This window comes from Hoplias malabaricus, chromosome 17 (assembly GCF_029633855.1).
Source record: "Hoplias malabaricus isolate fHopMal1 chromosome 17, fHopMal1.hap1, whole genome shotgun sequence".
NCBI lineage: Eukaryota > Metazoa > Chordata > Actinopteri > Characiformes > Erythrinidae > Hoplias > Hoplias malabaricus.
This window is the reverse complement of record NC_089816.1, coordinates 15,120,757-15,140,411: the sequence shown is the minus strand read 5'-3', so window position 1 is coordinate 15,140,411 and position 19,655 is coordinate 15,120,757. Positions and strand designations below refer to the sequence as shown.

At 42.3% G+C, this 19,655-nt stretch overlaps 1 protein-coding gene across 2 annotated transcripts in view; it reads right to left on the bottom strand.

The window, feature by feature from the left end:
• The window catches only part of mpped2 (metallophosphoesterase domain containing 2b), a 29,413-nt gene extending 10,038 nt beyond the window's left edge, over positions 1-19,375 (bottom strand). The window contains exons 1-4 of one of the 2 annotated variants that reach the window (XM_066648975.1): positions 19,265-19,375; positions 15,940-16,151; positions 12,875-13,056; positions 9,731-9,956 (exon numbers count right to left, since the gene is read on the bottom strand). In XM_066648975.1, the coding sequence (XP_066505072.1) occupies positions 9,731-9,956; positions 12,875-13,056; positions 15,940-16,067 (536 nt within the window). In that variant the 5' untranslated portion in view covers positions 16,068-16,151; positions 19,265-19,375. Of the gene's footprint in view, positions 1-9,730; positions 9,957-12,874; positions 13,057-15,939; positions 16,152-18,859; positions 19,204-19,264 lie in introns of those variants that run through there. The other variant, XM_066648974.1, reaches the window with a different exon arrangement.
• Positions 19,376-19,655: the final 280 nt, after the last annotated feature.

The window sequence follows — 19,655 nt, the reverse complement described above, 5'->3', positions numbered from 1 at the left end:
TGTGTGTGTCTTGTACTCTTTATACTGAGTGGTTATACCAAGTTCTGGGAGTGGGGAAGGAAAAGGGGGTTCGTTGTAGGTGTTGGCATAGCAGTGTTTGTCTAGAGGAACATGCGGGTCAATGAAAATCTCTCATAAAGACAAGAATATGTGTGTGTGAGAGCCTGAGACAGGTCAGCATGGAGGTGATGGATGTGAGGGTAAATAAAAGCGAGTGGCTGCTCTGTAACTTCGCTGGCTTGGCTGATACTCTGGGGTGCAATTCTTCACCACAGTCAGCTCTTTCCCCTTCACCATTCATCCATTCATTTATCCAGCTCCGTCCAAGCTGTCAGCCACACACAGACTAAACAGAAATGTTTTGGGCTTTTGTTGGTTTTTATAAATTAAAAAATAATTACTACAATGAGATTTATAATGCAGGCTACAATTTGAATGGGTATTAGATTCCTCCGTCCTTGCAAGTACAGTAATACACACACACACACACACACACACACACACTACAGGCAGTACCTGAATGGAGAAGTTCAATAATTTTTCAAAAGCAAAACGTTAAATATATGGAGTGGTCACTTTACCTTCCTGAAAGTCCTGAACCTGACATGCTCTTTCCAAACAATATAAAGCTTAACACAGTAAACAGATCTATTTTTCATCATAAGGCACAATATGAAGTTGTTGTTGATATTCGACATTGTCCAAACGCACGGTAACGATGACTGAAAGAAGACAAACCTGTCAGACACTGCACCTTTATGTACTGTGTGTATGTTTTGGCTACCTCAGCACTTTGTGTTTGTGAACTCTCACTGACCTGGACATGAGAGAGAGAGAGTGAGAGAGAGAGAGAAATAGCCCCTTCAGGTTATTTATGAAAGCAGAACGTCACTCCAGAGCTCGGCCCCGCCAGCCCCTCCAGTCTCTGAGACACTGAAAGGATAAGTGAAATATTTATCTGACCGTGACAGAGGGGCAGGAAGAGAAAGCAAAAAGGAGAGAGAGAGAGAGAGAGAGAGAGAGGCAATGTCAAAAGTGACATTCAGAGCAGAAGAACAAAGAGACTGACAGCTGGGTCAGATGGGGCGAATGAGAGAGCGTGGGGGTGGGGGGGGGGGCAGTGGGAGAGAGAAAGAGAGAGGAAATGAAGAGGGCTATGGGATTTCCTGTTCAGCCTGTTTCTATGCAGCATTAGTATCCACATCTCCCTGCCGTACCTGCTCTTCACTTCAGCCCTATATTAAATCAACATTTCCCCCCCCATTTACCTTTCAATGCTGTCATTAGTCAAGTATAACACAGATAATCTTGCTCACCAGCAGAATATGCAAAATTGACTTAAAAAAACAGCATGCAGAGACTTAAAAAAAAAACACTTCTTTGAATAAAAACATACTGAACACCCCCCTTAGTGGCTCACAGTAAGACAAGAAGACCAACAGCACACTGGTGATATCACACACTGATTAGAAAAGTGGGAAACTTATGTTGGCTGTACCTGCTCCTCGAGCTACAAAGGGGCAGATAAAACCCTGCTCTACAAGATACCTTTCATTCATTGATTCATTCATTTTCTGTAACCCTTATCCAGTTCAGGGTCGCGGTGGGTCCAGAGCCTACCTGGAATCATTGGGCGCAAGGCAGGAATACACATGGGGACACACACGGGACACACACACACACATTCACTCACACCTACAGACACTTTTGAGACGCCAATCCACCTACCAACGTGCACCCGGAGGAACCCCACGCACACACGGAGAACACATCAACGTGCAAGCTACCTTGATGCAAGCAAATAAACACCACTCGCCGTTTACCACTTACCCTGCCTTAATACATTTCTGTTGGACAATCCTGATCAGGGTGCACTGGGGTAAAATATATTTGAAACTTTGCTTTATGAAATAATTCTAGGGTCTGATCTCCAGAATAAAAAAGGTTATTTATAAACCTCCTCAACCAGGAATAAGATGTACAATGCTAACAACTCACCTTTTCTTTACATATGTGTAAGAAAGGTGAAAACCTGCCTTGGTTAAAGCCTGTTCAGATAAAAAGAGATGTTCCAGAATATTTCAGGAAGTCCTCCATCCCAGAAGCTTGGATAAAGTCAGTGTAATTCTCTGTGAGGAAATTATAGCTGCTGAACGGGCTGCCTGACTCATATTGAGTGCGCTGAGCACTCTCTGGCAGTGTGTAACCTCCTCCTTTTATCCTAGCCTTTCTGCTATCTTTATAACTGCCCTCAGTCTGCCCCCCATCTGCCCTCAGACCATCAGTGTAACATCTAACTGATGCCCATCTAACACCGATCAGTCAGCTTCCAGATGATGTACAACAAGCACTGGCAGATATATAGTGCAGCGTATAGTGTTATCAGTATTGATTTTTTGGTGTGATAGATCATAAAATTTAATTAACTGCAGTGCAGGCCATTCTCTACCTGCATAAGGATGTTTTTTAAAAAATACATAATGAAGTGAATATTCAAATTCCCATTTTTGAGTATAGAACTGGACAGTACTCTATTCTAGAGAAGTGCCATATAACCAACTTCAACTAACACAATGCTGTTGTACTGAGTGTTTTCAAAGCTATACACCACTTAAGTACCTTTTAGTTTTGAAGGCACCGAAACAGTACGGCTGTAGCAATGTATACAGCAGTGACTGAGCAACTGAATCTATAAAAAAGACGTATTGCAAAACCTGTCAATTCAGAACAACCACTGAAACCATTTATTAATTCATGCATGGATTCATTCATTCAATCTTGGTCTGTAACTGCTTCATCCTGGTCAGGCTGGAGGTTGGTCAACAGCCCACCTGGATCCACTGGGTGCAAGGGAGGAGTGCACACTGTACAGGTCACCCTTCCCTCCCTCACTCACGGCCAACTTCCATTCATTATCTGTAAGCGCTTGTCCAGTTCAGGGTCATGGTGGGTCCAGAGTCTACCTGGAATCATTGGGCACAAGGCAGGAATACACCCTGGAGGGGGCGCTATATAATAGGGACCTGTAGGTTGTGGGTTCATGTCCCACTCCGGGTGGGTTTCCTCGAATCCAGTGATTCCAGGTAGGCTGTGGACCCACTGCACCCCTGAACTGGATAAGCGAATAAATGCGACAGATAATAAATGAATGAATGAATGCCTCTCATTGCAGCAGTCCTGGTCCTTGGAAAAGTGTACTGCAAAATGTAGATAAGTACAGTGGCAGTAAAGTAGTACACTGACATATTAAAAACAAAACATTTCAAATGTGTGATTTGACAGAAAAAAAATCCATGGTATCCCTGTAGAAAATGGCTTTACCAGCAGTTCTGTTAATCCAGGCCCAACGGTATGAAAAATATGGATAGTCTGCAGTTAGTATCTAATCAAGCTCAAACAGAGTGGTCTGAGATAGACCAAAGATTTAAAACATTAGTTAAATAAATCTAACAAATGACCCTGTGCCCAAGGCTAGTGCCTCCTAATGGTCTGGAGAAGAGGCTGAAGAGAAGAGGAGCAATTATAAATTCAGCTCTTATCTCCATAAAAACAACCACACTAAAGACAATCTTCCTTTACATGTGATTTGTTTCCCCTCAGTTTGTTCTGAACTCAAACCTTCACTTTCAAACCAACAAAAACAATGCATATGAATTTCCATTCGCTCACACCCCTTACATTTTTTAACCAACACCACTTTGTCTCTTAAGCCAAACCCCTGTTAAACCCCCATATCGACACTTTAATCTGGGTTTCGCAACATTTATAACAACGTATTTCTAGTGTCATCAGCAAGATCTCACCTCCAGCCCAGAGGAAAGGCACCTACCAGAGAAGGGGTCATTTATCTGGGAACATGGCTCACTGATTTGTAGGTCAGGCTTGTTCTAGGTCTTTCAAAAAAGCTTGTGTATGGAATATACCAGGGCTCCACTGGTATATGGCATAACTGATCACTATTTAATTGTTTTTTTTTTATGTTTTGTTTTTTTTGTTCAAGAAAAAAAAAATAAATACTACCAACCATGCAATTATTAGTGACTTGGTTGGAAAACAAAACCAAAGATTTATGGGAAGCTCTACCCCACGTGCTGTGTGAGAACTGAGAGGGAACAAATCAAATGTCAGTAACGCTACAGCTATGAGTCAAACATATAAATAGAAATTATATCAGCCAATGAATTTTTCATATAGGGCAGCCCCAGTAGATGCCGTATTCATGCTGCATTTTTAAACCTGCTCTTCCTGGGTGATCATCTGCTAGATTAAAATAGGTACAGCATAACCAACCGAGTTAAGGACGTGTGCACAATTGTGTTGGTTTGAAATTTGCCTTTGCAATACTAATAATGTAATAGGTACATGAGTCCAAACAGATCCCAGATATTTCACTGTATAATATGAGCATATGGACCAAGCCTCGGGTGATCCAGAGGAGCTTCTGTGGCCATTCTGATTAATGTAGGCATTTGTGTGTTGTGTTCTAACTGACGACAACAATTATTGTTGGTCAAAAGCACACGTCACACGTTATTAAATCACGTCACAGCAAGTGTTGAAGTAAAACACAAATAGGAAAAGATATTAGGTATGAAGTAATACAGGGGGTCCTCGACTTACGACGTTGATCCATTCCTATGTCGCGTCGTAAACCGATTTTTGGTGTAAGTCGGAACATACATACATACGTGAGAGAGAACGACGTAGCAGCAAGCTAAAATGGCGTACAATGCGTCCTTCTCGGTCCCGAGCCGCGTAACCGTGTATTCTTCCGCCGCGCACACCAAACACGAAGTTTGCTTTATGACGTTTACGACGCAAAACCACTTAAGTCAAAACAAGGGTTTATACAGTAAATGGGAGATGTGTCGTAGCCACGAAACATCGTAACTCGGGACTGACGTAACCCGAGGACCTCCTGTACACAACATTTATTATGTTTATAGTTTCCGATCACCGTTAGCATCTATATCTTGTTAGGTCTAGAACTGAGCCTAGGTCCCTAAAAAACACATTTTTTCTTTACTCAAAAAATGCTAATGTATCCCTATCTTCAGAAAATCACTTTCCACTGAGACCTTTCTTCAAATTTGGGAACAAGTAAAAATCCAGGTTGTAGGGTAGAGGACAAACGTCCTGGAATCCACAGTCACAAACAGAGTAATGCTCAAATTTTAGTTTTAAAACTAATGATAGAAATGAGCTGATGCTTTTCTTTAAGGAGGTAACCCAAAGTGTCACCTCCTTGAACCGTTATATAATTACCTGCAGGTTCTATAGGTTCTACTGAAGCAGAGGACTTACTGAACTCCCCTCACATTGCAGGATAAATCATTCGTGAAATATCCAGCAACATAACTACAACACCAATATCATTTTCTCAACATGATACAAGCCTCTCTGAAACAGAATCAACTGTTCATACAAGTGTTCAACCTCACCTACAGACGCAAAGAGATTTGTTTGTTCGCTTTACAACTGGCAGCTGTCCATACGACACCCGAATAAACAAACTGCAAATCAATCACACTGCTGACACTGAGACAATGGCCTGTAACGCATCAATATATGGAATTAGTATAATGCATTTTTTTCTGTGACAGAGATGGGCTCTGGCTACCCCCCACAGCTACAGTACCAATGAGGACAATGTGGGAATGGTAATGGAATCACGGGGTGGGGGGGGGGTGCTGATGCATGGTCTCTGCAAAAAAAAGGGGTCGATATAAATCTGAACAGTACCCACAACAAGTAAAACAATGTTACACCTAGTGGCTCTGCAAAAAATCAAATAAACGAAAACATTCTAAATCATGACCATCAACGTGCCTGGTTAATGGTATCATATCGATACGTACGCAGCAAATACGACCGACCCCCCCCCACAGTCTCGTAGAGAAATTAGGTAGCAGCTCAAAGCGGCCACGAGTCATTTGTTGCTGTTGTTTTCCCAGACCCCTCGCTGGTATGCTTACCGTAATATACATTAGCCCTGGGGACTGCGCTATGGTTTCCACGGCAACACCGAGGTACGCCCCCTCCCCCCAATCTCTCTCTTGTGGCTTGGCTTTACAAGCTCTCGCCCAGTGCAAACTCAGGTCACATGACTGGTGTCTGCTTCCCTAAGAGGATTAGGGGGAAAGTCTTTGATTTTCAAAAGCCGGCCGACGGCTTGGCCCAACTCGCTTATGTTCCTGAATCAAACCAATCATGGCTGCTCGATGGAATATATGCATGTATATTATGTAGCCCGTGCTTATCTCAGAATATCGGGCATATTGTTAAGGCGACTACCTGAGGGCGCAGCTATTAGAACAGCTTTTAGTGCCAGTTTACAAGAGCAAGTCTTGCCTTAGGAAAAATAGTGTCTCTATTTACGCCGGGCTACGGAAGACATGTGGTCTGACGTTGGTTAAATAATCAACATCAGCCTTGTCTGGGTCAGAGGCAGAGAGAAGGTCAGCACCAGCACAAAACAAAAGCAAGATAAATAAATAAACAGATTAAAAACAAGGAGAGTTTGTGCGTCGGCTGGCCCCACACACAGACGAGACCGCCGAGAGAGAGTCAAGCCTGGCTGAGCTCTTTGTGCCGAGAAGAATGAGACGGTGGAAATGACCTCCGCGCTCGTTGAGGCCCGGGGTCACGCGGGTCAGCCTGGCCCGCTGCGAGCGCAGCCTTGGAAGAGGACGGCGAGGTCGACCGAACGTCTGATCCATGCTCCCAACAAAGAGCCAGGATGTTCTGGAACAAAGGCCACTTCCTGCGGGAGAGACTGGGGAAAAAAACAGGACCAAACAGCCCCCCCTTCGACCCCACATGGCCGCCTTTCCCCTGCTCCTAACCAAGAATCTAATTTTCTTTCAGCCGCCAAAGAGCACCAGATATTTGGTTCTTTCCTCAGCGGGCTTCTCGCTCTGCTTCAATCTCGACTACTGTGCGCTGCTACAACTGCTCTCAAAGAGCGTTTTATCAAAAAGAGAATTTGTTGGAGACTCGGCCTCAGTACAAAAGCACACATTCATGAGAGCCTGATCCAAGGGCATATGGTAGTAGGAGTAGCAAAGGGAAAAAAAAAAACCTCTATATGCTTGTTTTAATTATAAAATCTCACATAAGGTTTGAATACAAGGGCAGCAAACAAATGAAAAGGGGGAGGAAAAAAAGGACACCTTATTCTGTGCTCCTCCATTTAACGTGGGCTAGCGAGCAAGAAAGTGCTTTTTAATTATGGTTATAAAACCATAAAAATCTGTGAAGCTCAGCCATGTTCAAAGCCACTCACATGTATCATTTGAATTTTTATAAATCAAGGTTGCTTTAAAATGGCAACAAACAGCCTGTTGACGGACGGCACCGTGTGGTGGGAGAATGGGTTGTTTGTTTGTGATGATTACTGCTAAAAAAAAAAATAAAAAATAAAAAAAAAAAGATTCAGCTATTCATTGATAGTATTTTGCCTCCATTTTTTAAAAGCAATAAACCACTGAAATTCAATGAGTTCTTTAGCATTCTCTGCTTTACATAACGCTGAAAGTTCTACGAGTGATAAATCACCAAGGCACTAATACCTCGTCTGGTTTCTTGCTTTATTTCCAAGCTCATTTCTATTTCATTTTAAAGCTTACTTACAGCGTGGCAGTGAATACTCTGAATTCTTCAGTCATGGCTAGATATGATGAATCGCACCACTTTCATCACGGTGCTGTCCTTGGCAAAGCCCGCTGTTTTTTCAGGCACACCTGAAATCTCACACAGTTTTGCAGACTCCTCGGGGGAGCAATAGAGCACGGCTGGTGAGGGGTTAATAGGTAGGCCTGTGCAAGTCAAATCAAATACTTGAACTGTGATTATTCCCCTGAATACTGTGTGTATATATTTTGTATATATTAAAAATGCACTGGTGATGATGTGAAATCTTATTGTTCTGCTTTATTAAGAACACCTTGACTCTTCAGAATACAGGGGGTCCTCGACTTACGACGTTGATCCGTTCCTACGTCGCGTTGTAAACTGATTTTCGGTGCAAGTCGGAACATACGTACATACTGTACGTAAATAACATACTGTAAGCACTTATCCTATCCTCACATCTATCCTCCTCGGTCCCGAACAGCGTAGCCGCGTATTCTTCCACCGCGCACACCAAACACGAAGTTCGCGTTACGACGCAAAACCCCTTAAGTCGAAACAAGTCTTCCTACAGTACATGGTAATTTGGGACTGACGTAACCTGAGGACCTCCTGTATTCTTATAAACTCAAACCTGGCCCTACATTACCACATTAATAAACATTGTGATTCATTAGAGGTTCGTTTGCATATTGCAGTATAATTTTTGCAATGGTTAATATTTTATTGAGAACTAAGAAACACACACAACCCTAGTTAATATTCTCAAAAACACAACAGCCTGCTCACATTGACGACTGCTTAATTTTAGAACGTGCCTTTGGGATGAAAGAAAGAAGCACGAGTCACAAGTAGCTAAGCGGTGTTACTTGCTCGTCCTGGCGACTGTATATTCTGAGACTATAGAGGGCTGTAAGCTCTGCCCGTAATTCCACCTACGAGCCATCAATCAGACATATGCTGCTCCCAGCTTAAGCGTGTTGTAAGAAAAACGTGAGGGGAGGAAAAAAATAAGTGCTCTCTACATGCCAATTAACTGAAACAAAGAAAGCAAGCCTCCTTTGCTTTCAAACCAACAGATGCATGAATGGCCTCAATGCAGTGGAGCTAAGCTCTGCGCAGCTCCTTCAAAGCCAACCACCAGCCTTATTTTAGTCCTACACAAACATAGCTAGAAGTCAGCAGAGCATGGCGTGGGTTTGCTGTGTCTAACTGCGTCGTGGTGATCTGGAAGGGGGGTAAAAACAGCTTAGCTAAAATACAGAGAAAGAGAGAGGAAAGGTTTTGTGTCCGTGTACAACACTCGTTTGCAAACATCACTTCAAACAGAGCCTTAAACATTTCAACTTATTACGTTCAATAGAAAATGAATGCGGGAAACCCATAGTTGAGGTCATTTTCAATGTCCTTCTGTTCAGCAGTCCACAACTAAGTACAAACATAATGACTGATATTATGTTGTTAAATCAGCAAAATTTCTGTGAGCCAAGTACAAATAAATACATGAGCAGTGACTGCCTGAGCACCACTGGAAAACGAAACCATTTGTCCTTGTTATCTCCACCTGAGCAATACCGTCTCAACAGAAGGAATGTATGAGACGCGTGAGATTTCACTAGCAAAGATATTCCCAGTGTCTGACTATGCAGGGCAATTGCAGTTGTTTAAGCGCAAGACTCCTTTCAGACACAAGAAATGTAGTCGATCACACGTAAAAACTCTGTCAAGCATCAAAAATAACCCATTTATTAGGTTCTTGGCACTGTCTGAGACACATTTACCTATAATAATGGACCAAAGTAAGGACAAATGAAGGATAATAGTAAGGACAAATTGGCTGTACCTAAAAGTGAGAGGAAGATATACTTCACATCACAATACTTCAAGCCATTGTCACGATTGGGAACTATCATCAGTAGTGCCACATTCATTATTCACAATTTCCTATACATTTCCCATACTACAAGAAAATCATGACACTGCTCATTCCCAATACTAGTTCTAGCTATACGCCACATATTCCTGTCCATTTGAAACAAAACACACCAGTGCCCAAAACCACAAACACAGCCACATAACCAAATCCAAAAAAACTCACCATGGGGTCCCATATATCCTGAATCCTTTGACCATGACCTCTGAGTCCTGCAGGTAGATGCAGTTCGTAAGGAGCGACTGAACATTATCAAAGTCCTCAGGCCGCAGCTTGGACACAGAGGGGAAGCGGTAGTAGTCCTGCTTGACCAGTTCAGCCATGAAGTCCTTATCGAACGTCAGCTCGTGGTTCCCAGCAATGACCACTTTGAACTCGTAGGGTAGAGTGCCTGCAGAAGGACAGAGCAAATCGTTAGTCACAGTCTCTGTAGACCACAAATAAGGCAAATAAAATATCATTTATTAAAACGTACCTTTCAATAAATCTGTAAGTGCACAGTAAATTAATGGCATGATGCCCATTTTCCATTTCCAATATGGAAATAATCCAGTATTGTTGGAAATAATAGACTTTAACTACTACTAGGCCGTAACTTGAGGTTCTTGTTTACAATGAAGCACTTAGAGACACATCGTTCATTTTGGGATCTGGAGCCCAAGAGAGAAGAAAGAGAAATGAGCCAAAACAGCTAAAACTCAGAGCGTCTTCTCCTCAAGTCAGCGTGAATAGCAGCTCGTCATCATTTAAAGGAACGGGTGCTGAATACAGCTGTTGTGAAAAGGCCTTTTTATACAGTGGGAGAACGCTGCTGCGCGGCTTGATCCTAGTAGTATGTTGATCAAACTGTGTTCTCTTGTGGAAAAGTGGTTCATTATGTCCCCCATTAAGATAAGCATCTAAAAGCAGGCTATCATACTGAAACTACTAAACAGTTGACTAACAGACAGGAAGTAGTACACAGCAAACCACTATTGTTTTATGACTGGATCACATTCATAACTTTCACTTACAGTATCCCCTCCAGCCATTTCTGCTAATGTGGGATGGATACCAGCTATCAGAACTGTGCCATCTCTAACTGTAATGCATGACGAGACTTACAGAATAAGAGTGTGGGCAGCTAACATCCGTCCAGTACAATTAATAGAGAATTTCCTCAGACTTGCAATTCTGGCAACGATAAACAAATTTCACAATACAATATACATTGCTGTTTTTGCTCCACGATACAATCCATTTTTGATACGACATGGAGAAATGATTTTAATTTCCCTTTTATTTTTTGATGTAGAGGTCAATACAAACACAGCTCTATATTTGGAAATAATGACTGGTTGCACTGCAGCAAAACTACCCCCTGTAGGCGGGACTGTGACTCCATTGGCTGCTGATTGGCTGAATAAATGTGACAACCAATGAGAAGCGAGTTCTCTGTTAAGGAGCCGTGGAGTAGTATCTGCCATTTGCTCCAGCTGAGAGAGAAAGCTGAGTTCAAAGAGTTCAAAATGGAACAGGTTTTTAGAGTTCAAATACGGGAGAATTCTGTATTTTATGGGACGGTTGGCAACGCTAGTTCCAGCCCAGTCTTGCTCTCTCTGCTAGCCATTTCACCTCCAGCTAATCGTCCAACAGGCTAACCACAACAATAGCATGGCATTGTTCCCCAGTAGCTCTAAACACTTCTCCAGTGTCGTCATAGTAACACAGCATTCCTATTACAAACTGCGCCACTAGATGTCAGACAGCACCCCTCTAAACTATGTCCTGCTCTGCAGATGGCTGCAACTCATTAACGAAGTTGACAAATGGCTACAAACGGCAAATACAGTATAAAAATAAATAAATAAATAACATTACTGTGTGTATTGTGACACCCCTAGTTATCACAGAGCGAGTTTTAAACACCTGTTTTTTATTACTTAAAAATGCATCCTTATTTTCCGGTCTTAACCTGTCCCTGATCACCTGTCAATATACACACTGACGCAGAACAGAAACAAGCCTTTGTTTACAAGTTAAAAACACATTATCTCACAAATTCTCATTAACTTAACCTCCAAGGTTCAACATTTATCAAAGTGATTCCAGCTTTGGTTTGACATTATTCCCCCATAATTAGTGGAGTAGTTGTTCACACTGTTGTCTTACGGTGATTTATGAAGCGCTACAAGTTACAAATAAAGCCTTTTAATCATGAGAGGAAGATAACATCAATATGGCAGACATGAACCTAGTATTTAACAGCAATTTTCAAACTGATGTCTTGGTGTGTTAACTGCTGATAAATCAAAAGCATCCACACAAGCTGAACTGCTGGAGACAAAGAAACATTTACTGAAATCATAAGGAGGCGGCACTTGATGCATAAGTGCAGGGGGTCCTCGACTTACAACGTTGATCCGTTTCTACGTCGCGTCGTAAACCGATTTTCGGTGTAAGTTGGAACATACGTACGTACTGTATGTAAATAACATACTGTAAGCACTTATCCTATCCTAACATCTATCCTCCTCGGTCCAGAGTCGCGTAACTGTGTATTCTTCCGCCGCGCACACCAAACACAAAGTTCGCGTTACGACGTTTACGACGCAAAACCACTTAAGGCTTTATGCAGTAAATGGGAGATGTGTCGTAACCACAAAACATCGTAACTCGGGACTGACGTAACCCGAGGACCTCCTGTATATTACGTTAGCACATGTTCGTATCTCTAAGCAAAAACATAAGCTCAAGATGTGTTGTTCATTTACATATTTACAGCTTGTGCTCTAAAGAAGCACTGATATAGAAATACTGGGTCGATGATGAAGTCGTCCATGTACGTAACAGTCAGTGCCAATAAATTGGGACTAGATTTAGCTGGGTCATCTATGTAGAAACATTTAAAACATTTTAGAAGGTTTAAAGTCCAGTAAAATTATTAAAATGCAGATATTTTACACTGTTGCTTAAACACCCTTAATCTTATTGTGTAATAAATGTTGAATGTCAGTTCAAATATTTCTCAGTGTATATATATATTTTTTTTCAATACACTACAGGAACCATAGAGGGCAATGTGGCTTCCTTACTCTATAAATGAAGAAAGTGCTGGTGGTAAAGCTAGAACCATCCATTTCTGATGCAAACATAAGCTCACAACTTCACTGCCTGAGCCCAGGGGACAAATGTGCAGCCATTTTTTTTCTGTTCATCCTTCAAAGCTAAATTCTATTTTGTGTGAGAGTACTCTATACAGACTGGGTCTGGGGCAGCAGGTTGCGACTCAACACCACTGGGAACAGTAAAAGGTCAGCAGGTCCTCACCTAACCAGTCGTTAAATTTCTTCACCTCCGATGGCAGCCCCAGCTCGGTGAAGTCACCCGTGTGGAGCAGGACGTCGCCATAAGGCATCTGGATGCCATCTGTCCTCGAGTGTGTGTCTGAGACGCAGACAAAACGTGTGTGACCAGCAGGTTTAGGAGCATCGTAGGGAATGGGTTCCACCCTGAGGACAACAGCATAAAGTTAGAAATTGGAGCTCGACTTTAATTAGTTAAAACCACGCTATTCACCCAGCTATTCGTCTGCGCTTCCACTACACGTCTCTTGCCTGAAACTGTGACATTGTCTCACAAAATAATCATCAAATCTTTGGAAGCTCTATGCTGTATTCTTATTTGAATGAATGGTGATATAGAATAAAGGAAACAAAAAAGCAGATTACATTAAATAAACCAACATTATTAATACAAACATCAACAAAGAAAGGGTCTGAGGCAATGATTTCTAGTATTTTTTGTTGTGATCTACACACTTGGGATTTAAGTTGCTATTATTGTTACTATTATAAATTATGTTCTAGGCCTGTTTTTATAAATGAGAGTTGGTTTCCTAGACAGGGATTTAACCTAGTCCTGGACTACACAGTATTTTGAATGGTGATTTTCCATAGTCTAGGACTAGGCTTAATCCCTGTCTGGAATGATCACTGAATGAGAAACACCTACCTTGTACCTCAGTGTCCATTTCCTCACTTACTGATTTTCTTATTCAAATTTCACTGCTTTTCTTTAATGGTAAGGACCCCTACAGAGCAGGTGTGATGTGGTGGTGGATCATTCTCAGCGCTGCAGTGACCCTGACGTTGTGGTGGTGTGTTAGTGTGTGTTGTGCTGGTGCGAGTGTATCAGACACAGCAGTGCTGCTGGAGTTTTTAAATCCTGTGTCCACTCTGTGAGACACTCCTCCCTCGTTGGTCCACCTTGTAGATGTAAAGTCAGAGACAGCAGCTCATCTGTCGCTGCACAGTGTGTGTCGGTCGTCCTCTAGTCCTTCATCAGTGACATGGGACGCTGTCAGCTGCATGGTTTTGGTCAGTGGATTGTTCTGAGTCTAGACACTGAGGGTTTTAAAAACTCCAGCAGTCACTGCTGTGTCTGATCCACTCGCACCAGCACAACACACAGACACCACCATCACGTCAGTGTCACTGCAGCGCTGAGAATGATCCACCACCACATCACATCTGCTCTGTGGGGGTCCTGACCATTGAAGAGAAACAGATGGACTACAGGTAGATGTTCCTAATCCAGTGATCATTCTGTGTAGAACACCAGACTGATATTCATTCATGTGCAGAGTAGAGTGTTTGACCTTCTACTGGTACATCTGTCATATTTAAGCTAAATGCCCCCATTTAAATGTTTTTGAGTCTTGTAAATGAACAATGCTATTTTTCTTGTGTAACTGGGAAGTTGTGTGGGAGTTTTCTGTTTGTTCTGCTTTTTCCTAAAAAGCATTATTTAGGACCCCGCTGCCGGCTTTAAGCCTACATTTCAATGAACGCTATCTCCTTACCCTGCTCAAAGTCTAACAACAGCCCAGCTCACTATTCACACACAGAAGTTCCACAGTGGTCTTACAAAAACAAGGATTATGTAAATATTATGGTATTTCAATATTGAAATGAGTTTAAAACCCTTTCCTTTACCAGATCCAAAATCCTACTCTTGTTGACCCACAGTACCCACATGCTTTTCCTTGATTCAACACACCTGATCCAGCCCATCAACTGATTATCAAGCCTTTTCTGAGCTGGAATACGTGTGTCAATGAAGGGAATACTTAACTTGCACAGGGCTGTGGGTCAGGATGAAGCAACACTGGTCTGTTTTACAATTTCATTACAAAATGCAATGTCAAGATCAAGAGCCTATGTTGCTGATCCAGCAAAAACACAAGAGGCCTATGGAGGACTTTGATCTAAGTACAACTGGTAAAGGTGTGGTCGTACTCATATTGTCGGTGTAGAAATGCTTTACTGCCTGGACAGGGAAAAGACACCAGGGGAACAAATCAGAGCAGGAGCTTTGCCCAGGTTGTGACACCAGATATCTGGGGAATGTGATGTCATTTTATGGCCTTGATACATTTGTTAGATGATACTGTATCATATGTTTTTAACTATGCATAGTTTTAAAGGGCAGCTACCCTTTATAAAGGGGGGAAAAACATGTAGTTACATTAATTTACACATAAATATTTACCTTGTTCTGTAAAGTCACTGTTTCCTAACGGAACAACTGAGGATGTGACACTGAAAATAAAAGTCTTTTGTGTCTTCTCCCCAATATCTTGGGACTTCTTTATGAAGATATATATATATATTTTTTTTTTTTTTCCCCCCAAATTCAGGCCAAGTTGCTATGTGCTAATACACGTGCTTTATCTAAAACGTCACATCCTTGACATCTCTCTCCATCTCCCCTTTTCTCCAGAGCCTTTAATTGTGCAGTTTCGTCCCACTGGAGGCAGTGGAGGTCTGGGCTAATCAGCCTTCTCCATTCTTCTCCATTCCAACGCCCCTCATTAGACCATCATCAGCATCAGTCAATAGCCACCTCACGGAAAGCTGAGCTCTGCCCCACAGGTCAAAGAGCCATTGTTAAAGGGCTAATCAACTGAGCTAACCTTTGACCCTCCCCTGGTTAATAAGTACAGGAACACGACGGCGGCCTTACGTCGCACATGCCCAAACATCTTCATTATCGTTAGAGGACAATGGCTACCAAAGGTGGAACCAAGCGTCTTAAGTTCTGGTGCAATACTGAGCAGTAGTGGGTTGGTTTTCATGAACTGATGCCAAGAATTGTCCAATAAAAAAAGAAAATACTGATTATTATTTTAATTTTTTTTGTAAAGCAGGCATCTGCAACTCCCCTTGGGTCACTGACAAAACCAAACAAAACCCAGCAGGACTCCGCCAGGTGGACGTCACAAAAGCAGCCAGATGTCTTTCCTAAACCTTCTTCTCAATCAATCAAATCAATATGGCAGTTACAGAAACTCTCTCTAAAAGCGCCACCAGGGCAGAAGCGAGGACACTCACATGTGTACGTGGGGGGGCTGGAAGCGGCTCTGGTTGATGTTGTAGTGTGTAAACGCCTGGGTGGGATTGGAGCTGTATTCATCCACAGAGATGGTCACCTTCCCCTGGGAGGAGCCTTTGCGTGCCATGGCTCCGCTGGCTGGGGCATGGGCAGGTCAGTGAGGCATCCTCCAACCCACGCCGCTATCACTTCACCGGAGCCCCACACTCAGCTTAAGACACCAGGGCGAGAGAGAAAGAGAAGTATCAGTTAGTCCTTTACTGATGCTGATACATCAAATGCATAGCACTAATCAGATAACGTGTGAAATCGGCCCCTATTCCTTAATTATTAAAAGGTAACCACATGCTGTAAATACACATTTAGGGGTGGGAAACAATCAAAATATCACAACACTATATTCAGGACATACTTAAGTATTGGAGATTAATTCTAAATTAATTAGATTTAAGTAAGTAGTAGACGTTGAATAGTATGATAAAGGTACTGAATCTTAATAGGGATCCCTATGTCCAGAGGGCATTATCTGAAGTTGAGGTGCGCCAATCTTACTTTTACCTCATTCAGTACTGGTACTGAGAGAGAAAACATCAGATCGGTGCATCCCTAAATAATAGTCCTATCAAATCGCTTGTGATCCATCTCCTAAGAGTAAGGCAAGACCAGACTGTAACAACTAGGCCTGTAACGGTAATTACGTTATCGATTTATCGTACGATATACTAGTATTCCCTCAATCATGTTTCCTGACTTCAATATCGCCCTTGCATGTTTACATAAGAAAGAACGTCACCTATATTTCAGCCACTCACTGTGTTCTCTTCTGTGTGGTCTCTCTGTACTGAAGCAGTTGTGTCAATTTCTTTGATACCAGTGGTTTTATTTATGATGTGTTTTAACACATTTTATAAAATTATTACCATTATATTCCAATTGCAATGTCTGAATATTCTTGTTTTTTTCCTAAATTGGCATGTAACTGCATTTTTTTTAATGGTATTATAATTATTAATAATATACTTTAAGATGTATTCAAATGACAGAATCATTTATAGCGAATATTTACGGGAAAAGTAACAACACATCTGTTCCCAATGATAAATAAGGAAAAAACAAACAAGAAATAAATGAAGTACACAAGTGAATAACGTGCCGTTTCGTTTTACAACAGTTCTGACCAATAAAACCCAATCAAATGTGTGTGTGTGAGTTGAGTCACATCAGTCTGATAGCATTACAGGCAACACCCAGTGTACGAATTTTTGTTTCTTGTTGAACAGGTAACTAGATTCATACTCGACAAAGCCCCATTTCTGACTTAAGTTATTTTAATGACTGAAATAAAAGTCGGCAAGATAACGCAAGCCAAAATAAGCCCAGGTGTATGTCATCTAACGATGCTTACTACTGATTAAATATGGGGTTGATTAAACAGCCAGTTTCTAAAGTCATAAACCTAAAAAAAACAATCCCATTACCTCAAATCCTGTTTTTTTTAAGCTACGTGTACGCAAGAGACGGGCAAGTGGCGATAGAGGCAGGGAGTAATTGTATTTTCATAGCAATTGCGCGTACTGACTGAAGGCATATGAAGGTGTAGAGTTACATCTAATCCACTTTAAAGGCATTAGGTGGTTTTTAATCATGGAAATAAATTCTAAATATGCAAATACAATTTTGATCAACAAATACGAGTGTTCAGGGGATTAATGGATGAATTTAAAGAATGCTGATTAAATGTTCATCATGTGTGGGGTCTCGCTGGATTTAGTGCAGTGCACTGTGTGAGACGCTGCACGAAATTCACCGTCCTCGGTTTTCTATTGTGTTTTAAATGTCACACCGCTGGTTCTTTTGTCTGTTCCAACGTCAGAAAATATTAAGGATGCATATGAAGATCTCTTGGAGTGTCATTTTGTGGCAAGCTTGCCATACCACCTTGGCCTAGTCAAGACCATTCCATATGTTGGATGACTTTGGCTCAACTTAGTGGAATACCCTGAAATGTATGGCAGGTTATTAGTGGTACTTTATAACCATCAATGCAAATTAATACCAGAATCTGATTTGACTTGCATTTGCCTCCAATTCTGACCACAGTTGAATGGAACTCGGTCTGAACCTGGTACTCACTGAACACCACTTCTGTATGTTGCTGTAAACTGCCCCAACTGGCCTCTCTGAATTTTTCTATGGATTTGCCATTGTAAACATTTACCTGTCACCAAACCTAGAGTGATTCACAAATGAGAGGCAGTTGATCCAAAATGCCCTGACCCTGCCTTTCTCCAGAGTCTACATTTGACCATTTTTGGGTGCTAGGGTCAGTGGTTCATAAATCTTCAGAGGGAGCCATTTGCTGCAGGTCGACACAAACTTGAACTCTGCCCTCAGAGGGACCACTTGGAGGAAATAAAGCCAGCTAAAGAGTCAGTGGTCGTGAGATTGTAAGGTTAAAAAAAAAGCTCCAGACCTCCATTGAAAGCTAGGTTATACGTAGGGTCCCCCCTCCCCTCTTTTTTTTTTCTTCCTTTTTTTTGCACATTACCCAGGTTATGCAAAACCTGCCCTGCTAAGGCTACAGAGGTACACGAAGGTCAACAAAATAATACAAAAACATGAACAATTCTGATATTACGACCAAACACGCTTTAAATTTGAGCCCATTTTTTACGTTTGGCTTCAGGAAAACAGCCTTAAACCGCGTTAAACAACCCGAAACGTGTAAATATGAATTAGCAACGTCGCTACAATGTTACAGTGTGCTGAGGCGGGCGCCCGTGCTCCCTCCGCTTTTATGTGAAGAAGCAGACGATGAATGAGCGCGAAGATCTAAACTTGAAGCTTTCAGTTAAAAACGGAGCCAAAATCCACGAAGATTTGGTGCCCTGCTCTTGTCAACCGGAGCCGCGAACTCACCTCTTTTGTGCCTCGCTTTCTTTCTTCTTTCCCACCGCGATGTTTTTGCCTTCTTCCCCCCCCTAAAAACACGACCTTTTCCCCCGCGAGCTGTAAAGGCGGGCGGCTCTGAGGACGGCGAGGGTCGTCGGTGGCGGAGAGAGGGATTTGTTTTGGTGCAGGGGGCAGCGGGAGAGGTGTAAAGGGCAGAAACCTTCGACCCCCGGGGGTCTCCGAGCTGTGCTGTGGCGCTGAAATGCGACAGACAGACGAGGAAGGAGGGAGACGGAGCAGAGCGCACACACTCGATGTCGTAGGAGGAGGAGGAGGAGGAAAAAGAGGAGGAAGAGGAGGAGGAGGGGTCAGAGAGCACGGCAGCAGTGGCCTGCCTGTCTGCTGCCATCACGCCCAGGTGGAGAAACTTACATGGCCGAAGAGCTGGCGCTAGCCCGGGCAGAGCGCTGTTTTGCAAATCCCCCGAACCTCGGCGGCGTGTGTTAACGGAGTTGAGGCGTAAACAAAAGCGAGCGGCGTGCAGATGTGCTCAGAACAAACAGGGTTCGACATTCAACTAATATGGGGTCCACGAGTCCGAGAATGCCTTTCAATAATGTTCTTTAAAGAACCTTTTAACACAGGTTTTCCACAACAGAGAAGAACCAAAGGTTTCTTGTTCACACTAAAAATGCTGCTACAGCTACAGATATGTTCTGTACCTTGCTATTTCTCATGGGTATCTATTTATCTGTGTTGTAATTGTTATTTTACAGTTTTCACAGTTTTTATTTGGAGAAAATAGTGAGGTTCTGGAGGAAAA